The sequence below is a fragment of the Epargyreus clarus genome, unplaced genomic scaffold (genome assembly GCF_041222505.1).
Source record: "Epargyreus clarus isolate Ecla_fem2 unplaced genomic scaffold, WU_Ecla_fem_2.2 ptg000015l, whole genome shotgun sequence".
NCBI classification, from domain to species: Eukaryota; Metazoa; Arthropoda; class Insecta; order Lepidoptera; family Hesperiidae; genus Epargyreus; species Epargyreus clarus.
The window spans coordinates 7,743,453-7,756,628 of NW_027332223.1; the positions used below are offsets into that span (position 1 = coordinate 7,743,453).

The following is a 13,176-nucleotide window of genomic DNA, read 5'->3' on the forward strand; positions in this document are numbered from 1 at the left end:
ACGCTAAGACAGTAGAAGCAATACTACATATATTGTTATTATTATGTAAGATTCTGTGATTTGAGTTAGCTAAGTATTAACATTATACATGAATAAAATAGCTTAAACAAATATTGTTTGCGACGATATACACTATTGTGAACTAATTTAATGATAGTTATATTATTGAATACTATATAACCAAAGTGGTGTTTTTGTCTAACTTTTATTATGATAATGTGATTAAATATATATAGCTTTTAAATGTAGATATTCATCACGTGTGAGGGTTGGGTAAAATAAGCTTGAATTATTTTGCAACTATTTTGATATATTTTTCTAGTCTAAGACTAAGATGGGTCATGTAAAAGGTAAGAATTGGGTAGGCAAGATATTCGTTGGTGTAAGGTAAAAAAATTGTATTCTGTTCTTATACCAATGTATTTTTGATTATGTTGATGTTTTGTTAGTTAATTATAAATATATTGATAAATCTTTCATATTTTAAAAATATTGTTTTGACGATAATTTATAATTAATTTATATTTTATAACAATATTAAAAAATTATCATGATGAGTGACAAATGTATTATTATTAATACCGCACAAATATTACATATGAATGAAGATTTTAATGTAAGTCGTGACAATAATCGATTTTGAGTAATTTTCATTTTTTTCTTAACATTATTGAATATTGTTGCTGTCAATTTACAAACAATGTATTTTTACAGTGAAATTTCAATCACGATATTAAATTTGTCATGACTCATAATAAAATGTTGAATTAAACAACCTAAACATTATGGCAAGGCATACGATATGCTGTGAGATAAAAAATAAACTTATTGTAGATACATTTTCCTACCTTATATTTATGTATGGAATTACTATTTTTCTAAAAAAAATCTATGCCAATTTGTGTGATAACCTGAATTTTAATTCTTGCCATTGTGTTATATTACATCCCATCTCATGGCATGTAAACATATTTTCGATAAATCTTGTAGAAAATTCAACAGAATGTAACTTGTATAAAGTCAATGTTAATCATGATTACATACCCAGTCATCATAATTCATTTACCTTTATTTATCTGTGTAATTGCCACATGCTTGTGCTATTTTAATGTTTTCCTTGCACTTTACACGAATAGTTCCACTATGGTTTATATATATGTACAATGCTATTTCATCAAAACGATTAGTAGAGGAAAGTCTTAATATAGGAGAGATAACGTTGATCTAAGCCACCATGGTATGATGAAAAAGCCTTACAAATATAATTTGGGATTTGAATCTTGTTTATATATAAAATTGATTGTGAAAATTTTAAGGAATAAAGTAATGAGAACCCCGCTTTCCCTACGCTACTCCTAAGACTCTACCCTACTGACCGTATATGGTATATAAATATTATGAGTATATAACGAAGTAATAAGAACAGAAAGAAACATAGTGGTATTGTTGGTCAGGCAAGACGAAAACCGACCTATCGCAGTTTTTATTATTAACTTTAAAACATGATTATATAAATATTGATTATCTATATATTCGTATCTGTATATACGTCGATTCAAATGTGAACACGTGAGGCATTTATTAAATATGTAATAGCTTAATAGCACAGTGCAAAAATATGCAAAATTGTCTATAGGTAAATGATAAGTTAACCAAAGGTAAACAACCAAAGTCTTTATTAAATTTACCAAAAAATAAAATTAAGTTTTCAATATTTTGCAATTCTATTGTAATTTACAATGGTAAAAAATATTATTACATGTGCCGTCCGCTCGCGTTGCTTATGAGCCACTTGTTGGCGTTGGAAATTTGTCGAACTATAAATTAGCCTAAGACTAGTTTACAAGATGTAGAAATTGTAGAAACTTATTGTATAAGTTTTTACAATTTTTACTTACACAGTATAATATAACATTACATTATCTTTAAGAAACACCATAATGTACGACTATTTTAATTCATTCTTATAAGTGTGAGCAGCATTACCTAATGGACTTGATAAAAAAAATCGGTCTCATTTTCGTAGCTACAATCGAATCAATTATTTCCATTTTCTATAATCAAAGTTATTTGTAATATCATAATTCTAACCACAAACAATTTAAAGAGTTCGCGCCACAGTATTTTTTTTTTAAATCTATGCTGGCAATTCATTATTATGATCGTATACAACCGCGTACCTAAACTTACATCTGCCTTCATGCTACGTAGTACTGACTAGTAATTACTTACATTTACCTATATCAAAGTTTTTTTTTTTAAACACACTAAACTTTGTAATGTAATTAAAAGAGTTGTTAATTGTAATTATAGCGTAAGGATATGTTATAAAAATGTTCGAACCAGAAATATAAAGACAGCCCAGTAAAATTATATTTTACAAAAGAACAGTAAAAATAGTCTGATTTTCATTTAAATTTTACTTTGTAAGTTTAAAAACAATTTGGTAACTTTTATAACAATATTATCCGAATAAACTAATAATACAATGATCTTCATAACTTCGTGCAGTAAACACAATTTTGATTAAAAAATGTATATATATGTAGCTAATGCTAATATAAATGTTAAATTTTATGTAACATCGATCTTGAAGACGCGAATTTATAAATACCATATTTAGGGTTCTGTACTCAAAGGGTAAAAAGGGAACCGTATTACTAAGCCTCCGCCGTCTGTCGGTCTGTCCGTCTGAAACATGGCTCCATCTCCTGAACCATAATAGATAGACACTTGACATTTTGACGGAGTACGTATAATGGTGGCAGCTATGACAAAAATACTAAAAATAAAGTTAAAAAAATGGGGGTTGCCTTACAAAAAACTTCAATTTTTCGACGTTTTTGAGCTGTACATCGTAATAGACACAGTTCAAATTATCACATGCACTTCAATGGCTGCTATAATAACAAATATGTAACTAAAAAATAAAAAAAATGTTGGTGGTACGGAACCCGCAGGGTTAGTGCAAGTCGAACTCGCACACCGAGGGTTCCGTACCTACCAGAAAATATATATTATTAAATATTTGTTAATATAATATACAGCCCTGTGACAGACGGACGTACAGCGGGGGCTTAGTAATAGAGTTCCGTTTTTACCCTTTCGACACGGATCCCTGAAAAGAATACCCACAACTTCTAAAGTTTTATAAAGGTGTTTTTGTCTGTATCTAATTTTACTGGGTAGGGGTATTTTTTTCCTTTATAATAAATAGTACATTACAATACGAGGACGAAAAATTTTTTTCTGACAAGTGTGAGTTTGCAGGCCGAGCCGCAGGCGAGGACTGCAATCACACGAGTCAGAAAAACATTTTTCGTCCGCGTGTTGTATAAAATTTTATATTACGGGGTCGGAAATGGGGGTTTTGCGCACGCGAAGCGTGCGTAAAACGTCTATTTACGCACGCCGTGATATAAAATATGTAAATATGATGAATACTATTTTACATGCTGATTTACCACTTATTAATCTAGTTTTTTCGGAAGTTGCCTGTATAATTACATATTAAAATTTTATACCTACAATAAATTGTGTTGTAACACAATGCTTTAATGTTTATTGAACTATTTTACCTATACGATTTATTTAAATACAGCATTATATTTAAATTACTTTTCTTTTATTGAACCCCAAAATATGTTACTTAAAAATATTGTCATCAGAGACTACTGACAGATTAATATTGCATTGTTACTGTGTTGCACTCATTGGGTCTCCTTCTATTCTCATTTATTGTATAACAAATTATAGGCAAATGGACCGTTACCAAGGGATGAAAAACACATTTAAAGAAAATTAAATAAAATATTTATTTTCTGATGTATGGTAATTTTACATGTTTTTGATTATTATATTATACATCTATGAGTTGCCCAGAGCAACAGTTACAAGGATAAATATTCTTGAATTCTAAACTTTTACATTTTGAATGAATAAGGGAGCTGTTAAGCAAATTGTCCAATAACTTTTGAATTCTTTCTATATCATTTTGCCTTGACTCTACTTGCAGATGTGCACGTAGATCTTTATCTTGGGCCAACTTCAAAAATAGGTAACTTAATTCCTCTAAGTTACGTTTAACTTCATCACATTCTATTTGGAATGATTTGATTTGTGCACTTCGTTCTTCGTCTCGTTTCTTCAGAAGACTTCTTTGCTGTTGATACAAAGCTACATATTCACAAATTGTATCTGTTTCAGTTTGTAATTGTAGAATTATATGTTCAAGTCTATGTTTTTCATCAGACAGATTTGCTACTTGATCCATAATATTCATAAAACGCTCTTGGAGCTTGAACATTGCATCTTCTTTCGGAATTTCATCATTCTTTCTTAATTCTTTACTAGTATTTGTAGCACAATCACCTGAACACCCATTTGTTTCGATAAGCATTTTATTTACTTCATCTTCCTCAACATTATCTCTCAGGTCCACAGTAACATTATTTTTCATAACTGAAACAGCATTTTCTTTCGATTGCAGAATATTTTCCAAAAGCGCTTCATGTTTATTTTCTATATCCCTATAATTAGTTTGCAATCTTATCATTTCCTCATCTTTCGCCATCAACTTAGTCTGCATTTGTTTAGATGTCTCATCAATTTCGGCAAGTTTGAGCATAAGCTGTTTATTTAATTGATTTTCGTGTGATAACTTTTCAGTTAATTCTAATTTATCTTTCCCCTGAAAAAGAAAGGTATAAATTAGAAGACATTCCAATAAATACACAATTCCAATAAAAACATGATAAATATGATTGATGCCTCCGGTTCAATGAGGAGGGCACATATCAACAAGATTATTTAATCTTATACATACCAATTTAACTACAATCTGCTCTAATTCTTCAATATCAGTTTTTAATTTCTTATTTTGCTCAGTGGCTCTTTGTGCTGCAACTTTGTCACTGGCAATATCAGCATTTAACTTTGTTATATTTTCCTGTGAAAATTCTTGTACTTTTGTTGTTTCATTATGTTCTTGAATTGTGCTTTCATTAATCTTGTTTTCATATTGTTTTTGTAAATCATTATACTTGTTGCGTAGCTCATCCAATTCGACCTGTGAAGTAAATATAAACAACATAACATATTAATGTTTGTAGCAATAGAAATGCAAAACTTCAATCAAGGATGGAAACTGGAGACTGAAAGTACATTAACTATCAGTACCTTTATCATGTTTCAAAACATCCCACAATTTTACGTTACGTTTACTCAATCCATTATTCTGTTCCGTTTGCTTCAGTAGATTGAGTAAACGTAATAATAAGGAACTGCTCAAGTCTCCCAAGTGCTTTTTGTCTGCCTCACATGTTCGCAAAAAAGAGAGACAAAACATAAAGCACCATTTTGTCAATTAATTACATTTAATGTTACGTTACTGACACTATAGTTCTGATACAACCTGCTAGGGGTGCTGATTGGAAATTGTATGGGCAATACGTAAACAAATACTAAAACAGTCATATTTGTCAAAATGTAAAAACTCATGGTAAGGGTACAGGTTGGTCCAATGTTCATTATTAAATACTAACTTGAAGGGATGTTACTTTATCCTTCAGTTCTTGTATGTAGGAGCTATTATGTGATTCAGCATAAGCTTCACTTTGTCTCCGATAATTTTGCATCCGAATTTCCATTTGACTTATTTGTTCAATTAGGGCACTCTCTCTGTTATAAAGACCTTTAACTTCCACGGACAATGCTTCATTCTTTGTTGCTTGAATTCGTATTTGCTCGTTCAATTTACCTACGTAATGTTCATAATGTGAACTGATATGATCTTTATCTTTTACTGAATTTTCTAGTTGATGTTCCAACATTGCAATCTTTTCCTTTAATAATTCATTATTTTCGTTCCCTCCAGTATTTTGATTTAAAGTAACATTAGTATCTGTGGTGAGCTGCTGAAGCTGCAATGTGGTTACATCCAATTGCCTTCGAAGGACAGATACTTGGCCATCTAGCTGAGCCACTTCCATTTCTTTTGTTGTCAACATTGTCTTTGTAAATTCTTGTTGTTCTATCAAATTGTTGTTTTCATCTTGCAATTGTTTAATTTGGTTCTTCAGTTCATTTATTAATGCGTTTTGAGAAGACATGGATTCAGTTAACATTGAGTAGTTTTGTTGTGTTTCATTCAATTTCAATTCCAAAGCAGAAATTTTTTGCAAATTAAAATTGTTTTCATTAACTTCTTTGGAAAGTATGTGCTCAAGTTGTGCAATTTTAGATTGAAGCTCCCTATTTTGGATTTCGAGATTTGTCTTATTAGATATTAGAATTTCTGTTACATTTGAATAGCATTTTTCATCACTCAAGATTGGAACATCATGATTGTTGCCAGGATAATCATATTGTGCAAACTTAACATTATCATGTACCTGAGTTTCATTATTAAACTCATTCGGCAAATGAGAGTCATCTGTTGGTATTGAAGGCTGTTCTCTATCATTTTTACTGGTAGGAGTTCCACAGGATGATACAGTGTCTGAACCTTCATCTTTTTGTACATGTACAGACTTCTTTTCTTGGTGGTCACGTAACTGAAAAAATAACGAAATATAAAACTGATAACACCATTTCGTTAAATATTTATCACCTAAATATTAAACTTGTATACCTTTTTTCGCGCATTAGCTAGTTTAGCCGCCCGATCATCCATTATTCCAAAAAATATGGAATCTGGTTTTAAGGAAACTCAACAGCTTTCGTTTATTAAGTGTAATATAACATTCACTTGGTAATAAGAAACATTGTGGACAAGGTACTATATCAAGTCTGGTGATATCTGGTATCTGGCCAAAGGAAAGAAAATATCAATGAATCGAAGTTACGTTGGCAGTGTCATCTGTCATCTAACGTGAACTGTCAAAGTCGTTTATTTCTTTTTTTTTTATTTAGGCTCGTTTTAAAGATGATCTCATGCATTAAGTCAAGGATGCACTATTTACTTGCATGAAAGGCATTAACATAAAATGTTACAATATGTACCTACTATATTATCCATCAACGCATCTGTTATTCAAAAAAAAAATAAACACTATTTAAAATGAAATAAAATTTTAAATAGTGTTTAATTCATTTATTTACAAATAAATAGAGATTTAATCTAACTAAGCTGTCTAATCTACAAATGTCAGTAATGTCACATTGACTTTTGTTTGACGCGTGAGTCAGTGTAGGTGTCTGTCTTTTTACGTCAAAAAGTGGTCGGAGGTAGTGATATTTCCAAAATGGTACGTTTTATTTTCATTTTAATCTTTTAATATTATTATAATCAATTCAATAATAACATGTATTTATATGGTAACTTATTTATATGAGAATAATTGTTAATTAGGAATGTTTATTTTTAATGTAAATCCCTACGTGCTTTTATATTTGGTATAACAATATACCTTCTACTGTTAGATTTTAACTGAAAAGTATATGAAGATGTTTTCTTAAATATGTATATTTTTTTACTGAACACAGTCTGTAAAGATCCTTAATTTGTTTACAAAAACTTATAGTACCCTACCGTTTATCGTAGATATTATTAAACAGGTATTCATAACCTAAACAGCATTTTGTGTATACTCTTAGGAACTAAAAGAAATGTATTTACTGAAGGAGAATACAATTTATTTGTAGTGTTAAATTAAACATTGTGGTAACTGATTATAGAAAAAGAGTTAAATATATCTATTGCTTTTTCTCATTCAAATAAATTTCACAACTTGTTTTTATCTTGTCACTAATAGTTAATACATTAGAGTTAACCTATTACCAATACTGCATTATTATCCCAATTTATTTAAATGTTTTTTTTTTTATTTTAGGGGAAAGTCAAGTGCTCAGAGTTACGAACGAAGGATAAGAAGGAACTCTTCAAACAACTTGAAGAGTTAAAGATTGAACTGACAAACCTTCGGGTAGCCAAAGTCACAGGAGGAGTGGCCTCTAAACTATCCAAAATGTGAGTATTGTTAGAATTCATAGCTGGACATGTTATTTTATATTTATTATGTATCTTGGACTAAGTTTTGTTTTGTTTAACTTGTATTTTCACTGTAAAAGATAGTTTGGAAAATTTTTTTAAGATACTATGCTTCTCCAGGAAAATAACACATATTAACTTTTGAAAAAATAATGAGAGAAGACTTTTGAGAAAAAAGCTATATTATCATTTTAATTACCTCAATAGGTTGTTACATTGATTTTACTTATTTTACATTTTCTTAATAATCAAAATATGCACTTCTAGTGAATTCCCCTGACCACTGATTTGAATACATAAATCCACCATTCATAATATTTAATTATTATTTACAGACGTGTTGTAAGAAAAGCCATTGCACGTGTCTACATTGTGTATCATCAAAAGATGAAGGTCAACCTTCGCAATCACTACAAGAACAAGAAATACAAGCCTCTGGACCTCAGGCCTAAGAAGACTCGTGCTATGCGTAAAGCACTAACAAAGCATGAGGCTAAGATCAAGACACGAAAGGAAATCAGGAAAAAATCCTTATTCCCTCCGAGGGTATATGCTGTTAAGGCTTAATTAAATTCTTAACTAAAGTACATCTTTTATTTAGATTAATGCCCTACACTTCGAACGGAAAAACTTGAACAAGTAGAAATTGGGCTCAAAAATTCCATTCCATTTGGCCTTTTTCATCCTCTATGAAAGCATGTATATGGAACCAAATTTAGGATTGCATTATCTATTTAAAACAAGATGCCTATTAGTATAAACTATATATATGAGGCCACTTTTACAGAAGATACTTTGACAATCCAAAGGTGGCATAATTTCAATTTTCACATTTTTCACATAAGTTGACTGCCACCTGTAACAAGCAATTATTTTATGATTGGAGTAGCAAATGAGCAAATAGTCCACCTGATGGCGAGGGTTCCTGTTGCCCATGAACATCTATAACAAAATTCAAGAACATCTATAAAAGTATACAAGAAATTCTGCCTGAAACCATTTACTGAAGTGTTGCAACTTCTGAGGATTTTGATGGTTGCTTTATATTTGCACTTAACTATTATAACAACGTGCTATTTACTATTTCACACAGACTTAAATTACACTACGCTAACTAAACCCACTTAGTTGGGTCAAAATTGTATAAATAAAATTGCAAGTCCTTAAAAAAAACTGCAAATAAAGGGTAAACTGATATGACTATTAATAGCTGGTGTAACTTGTTTCATAATTACGAGAATAATTCGTTAACGTTAGAAATCACAGAGGCTACAGCATGTTTGTACTAGTCTTAATTTGTCGCAAAGGCGATACCGATGGCAGATGTCGCGCGCTAATGCAAAAACCTTAGGTCAGCTGCCCAACCCCAGGGTCAACGTTAGCGACGCTCATCGTGCAGTTCATTGGCAGGCGCACATTTTAGTCTTCACCAGAAGCAAGAAATTTTACCAAAAAAATAGGTTAAATTAAATAGCGAACTATGCAAAAAAGTATTTATTTAGATAAAATTGAACTGTAATACTGTTTCAATTTACAGTTTGGCAGTTTGGTATTTACCCAAACATTTTCTCTTTATTTAAAGAGAATATGACGCGGTGACACTAGGATCTTATAGTAAGGCTATATAACAGTATAATATGGAGACAAAGATGAAAGACTTTAACACTGAAATCTAAAAATGTTAAGGTTTAAGTCGAGACCCATGAATCCCATGACGCCCTCATCAATAAAACACACATTGCCTAGCTGTAGAAATTATTTATTTTTTATTAAGCCTTAAATTTTTATCACAATCAAATTACAAAATACGTAATATAATCATTCAAAATACTATTGTACTTATCTAGCATTTCCAATATGCTAGCCTCGTAGATCTGCTTTGTAATAACTGTACTTTTCTGTAAATCTACTGTTTAAGAATACTAGGATATGTACATTTATCCTTCTCTGCACATAAATTAAGACTAGAGAGCTACCTATAATCACTTTGTAAACAAATATCATAATTATTCATTCAGAGCTCTTCATGTTTTGGCTTTTTTCGATTTGGGAATGACCAAAATTCTGATGGTAAGCCTTTAGCATCCCTTTCTCTTTTAACAAAGGCTGTGAAAGACGAAACACAGTTTCCTATAAAATAATTTGCTCTTCCAAGTATTGCTAAATCCAAATGTGGATTAGATGGTTGATATCTAACAACTGTTATATCTGAATTTCTCAATGCATTGTTTAAATCTTCTACCATGTGATTAAAATCAGAAGCAATAAACACATACATTAGATTGTTGAATTTCTTCACTGCCCGTTTCACTTGTCTGAAATCACAAGAATGTTATAAATATTTTTTTTTCTTTTTATAGGTGCGACCTTTATATTTTACATTTAAAATGATTGTGTTTGAATTGTATATAAAAAAATATTTTAATAAATGAATAAAAATATTGGTTTTCATATGTCATTGATCATGCAGTATCAATTACTTTTTACAATGGCGGTTTTTAAGTAAGTTTTTCATTAAATTTTCTCTCGTTACTCTTAAATAAATACTTACTTAATTATGACTGATTTTTCTGGATAGCACATGGACAATGTTAATGGTCCTCTTTCAGCTTTATATCCAATACATTGTGGTGCTGAAAATAATCTGGGGCTATCTTGCACATGTTGACAAGCTTTATTCCAGTCTTGGCCGTTTCTCAGATGTATGCCAAGAAACCCACCACCACTCATATTCTTTTTTATAAACATTTTTGATCTTGTGACAATATCAATACTCCAAGTTAAATACTTGTGTAGTTGTACATTTTCTTCCTGTACAGGAAAACTAGCAGGTGCTCCTAAAAATATGAATGGTTTTTTTTACTACAGGCATGTTTAATATTAATTATTAACAAATATTTTTAATTTTTATTAAATTATGCAAATGAATGAATGTGTTATAATATGATAAATCAAAACCACGTCATGCATTATAGTTACTTAATGTTATTGGTTTGTTACAGCATTTATTTTAGTTAGATAAAACAAATGTTTTTAAATTATCAATCGCTAGAGTATAATTTTATTGCTAACCCGTAAATGCTAAAACCGGCCACTCTGTGGGAGGATATTTTCGTTTCCATTTTCCCATCATAACAGAATCATGAGCATCATAATTCATAGGTCCATAAAATTCAGAACCAGCAAAATCAATATTGTAGGTGTCCCAAAAAGGCCCAAATGGGTTGCCTGACTTAGCGTTGCAGCTCTTATCATGCTCTCCCATTCTTTGGGTGTAACAAAATGATATACGATTTTCTGGTGGCCAAATTGTTGGAGCTATCTCTGCCATAAACAATTCCATTGTTATCACTCTGTGATATTGTTTTAATGAGTTTACATCAAAATAAGTGTCAAATGGGACCTGCCTTGATTTTGATTCTCCATATCGATATTCAACCCATGGTGGCAATACTAGAGTTCTATTTAATCCTTTGCTAAACGCCAAAGCTCCTAAAAAATGGTCTGCTTGATTTCCGAATCTGCCTGAAATGTAATATAATATACAAATAAATAAAACTAATTTAAACTTATACTACAAATAATTACATGTATAGAGTTCATATAAAAAGAAACTAACATCATCACTGAAATAAAGAATTACATATTTTTATATTTTGCATAAATATATTAAACAACAAATTTTGGTTTAATTAACATAAACTTCATAAACATTTAACAAGAATTTCTTGGATGTTGTGGTGGGGGGTGAAGATAAAAAGTTAATAATAAAATTAATATAAATGTTTAGCTCGAGAGATTACTAATAGTTTGATGTAATTTCGATTTAACTTACCCATGCAAGGACAGTAAACTATATAACCACTAGAATCATGATTTAAAGTATTCGCAAAACTCGCGGCTAAAATAACACCAATTAAGCAGTAAAACTGCATACTTAAAGACAACTTATTTACAACTTTATCTCTGTAATAATAACTCCTTGAACTTGATTTTAAACGAACATACTCAAGTCTCACTCAATATCGACAGTTTAACAATTTCAATCAACATGCGACGCGAAATACGCTAAATGCCGGTGAAAACAGATGACAGAACAGAAGTCTGAGAAGTCACCTATGTGCCTATACTCTATACTCCTAGTCCTAAGTTCTAACCGATGAGTGAAGTGAACAACACTGATAGTGATGCACTGATGCCGTTCGATATACTACTATTGATAGTGTGGCAATAGTGAGAATATCGGTTGGACTATCGATACTATAAAATATGGAATAGTCCGCGTCAAATTTGTTAGTCTGTAGTAGTTAGTTAGTGTTACGAGCATGTGTAGTTTTACAATTTTCTATGGCGACGTGATTCATTTCTATATTTAGAGCGGACTAGCAGTTTTACGCGGACTATAATACTATAATGATCTGCAATAGTATCGATACTATCGATATCCTAACTAACTGACAAACTGATTTTCGAGGTCAACTATCGATAGTGTAACTATCGATTGTTCGGCATCGCTAAACACAGAACACCTAGACTCCTAAGCCTAAGTCCTAACGGAAGTGAATAATAAATATGGGTGAATTGAGGGAGTGCATGAATGGACAATAGTGATAGCACGGCCGCGAACTATAAACATCACAATAATTTATTGCAATATTGCAAGTTTTCAAAAGTTTTGCAACCGTGAAGTAGTGATGTGTCAACTCGGTTTGGTAAACTGCATGAATCGCGTCGATTCGCTTATTGCGATGTAAGAAGTTATCGGTACAAAAAAACGTATGAAACAAATTTTGTAGTATAAAAGAAAAAATATTATAGGCTTTTTAGTAAGTGAATATTAATTATAATGAAAAGGTATATAATATTAACGGGGTATGCCTCACGGTTTCACCCGCATTTAAAAATAAAACCCTAATTCTTTTTTTAATGTTTCTAACAGATATTATTCGAAACAAATAGATAGATGATTTTTTTTTATAAAAAAAAATTACGTACCATTCGATACATCAGTTTACATAAACTTTGACTCGGTTTAATTTTTTTGCGGTCATCACTAACCTCTACATTCCATAGTCTATCCAAGTCTATCATGGCAACTTACGTTCTATTTGTATTTATTTTACGAGGCTGAGATCTAAGAAAAACGCGGGCAATTTTAATTTTGACAGAAATTTCTCACAGTAATA

General features: G+C 30.8%; 3 protein-coding genes across 3 annotated transcripts; 1 reads left to right on the top strand and 2 right to left on the bottom strand.

Annotated features, from left to right (window-relative positions):
- Positions 1 to 3,796: 3,796 nt before the first annotated feature.
- On the bottom strand, positions 3,797 to 6,868 carry LOC140747788 (uncharacterized). The gene is made up of 4 exons (XM_073080404.1): positions 6,632 to 6,868; positions 5,544 to 6,554; positions 4,826 to 5,068; positions 3,797 to 4,690 (listed from the first exon to the last, which is right to left on the bottom strand). Exons 1-4 carry the CDS (start codon positions 6,671 to 6,673, stop codon positions 3,860 to 3,862), a joined length of 2,127 nt encoding a protein of 708 aa, XP_072936505.1. The 5' UTR covers positions 6,674 to 6,868; the 3' UTR covers positions 3,797 to 3,859.
- A 250-nt stretch (positions 6,869 to 7,118) lies between these two features.
- RpL35 (ribosomal protein L35) lies at positions 7,119 to 8,574 on the top strand. The gene is made up of 3 exons (XM_073080411.1): positions 7,119 to 7,247; positions 7,833 to 7,969; positions 8,326 to 8,574. Exons 1-3 carry the CDS (start codon positions 7,245 to 7,247, stop codon positions 8,555 to 8,557), a joined length of 372 nt encoding a protein of 123 aa, XP_072936512.1. The 5' UTR covers positions 7,119 to 7,244; the 3' UTR covers positions 8,558 to 8,574.
- An 895-nt stretch (positions 8,575 to 9,469) lies between these two features.
- On the bottom strand, positions 9,470 to 12,111 carry pofut1 (protein-O-fucosyltransferase 1). The gene is made up of 4 exons (XM_073080408.1): positions 11,826 to 12,111; positions 11,063 to 11,515; positions 10,542 to 10,827; positions 9,470 to 10,305 (listed from the first exon to the last, which is right to left on the bottom strand). The coding sequence occupies exons 1-4, from the start codon at positions 11,923 to 11,925 to the stop codon at positions 10,005 to 10,007; spliced, it is 1,140 nt and encodes a 379-aa protein (XP_072936509.1). The 5' UTR covers positions 11,926 to 12,111; the 3' UTR covers positions 9,470 to 10,004.
- Positions 12,112 to 13,176: the final 1,065 nt, after the last annotated feature.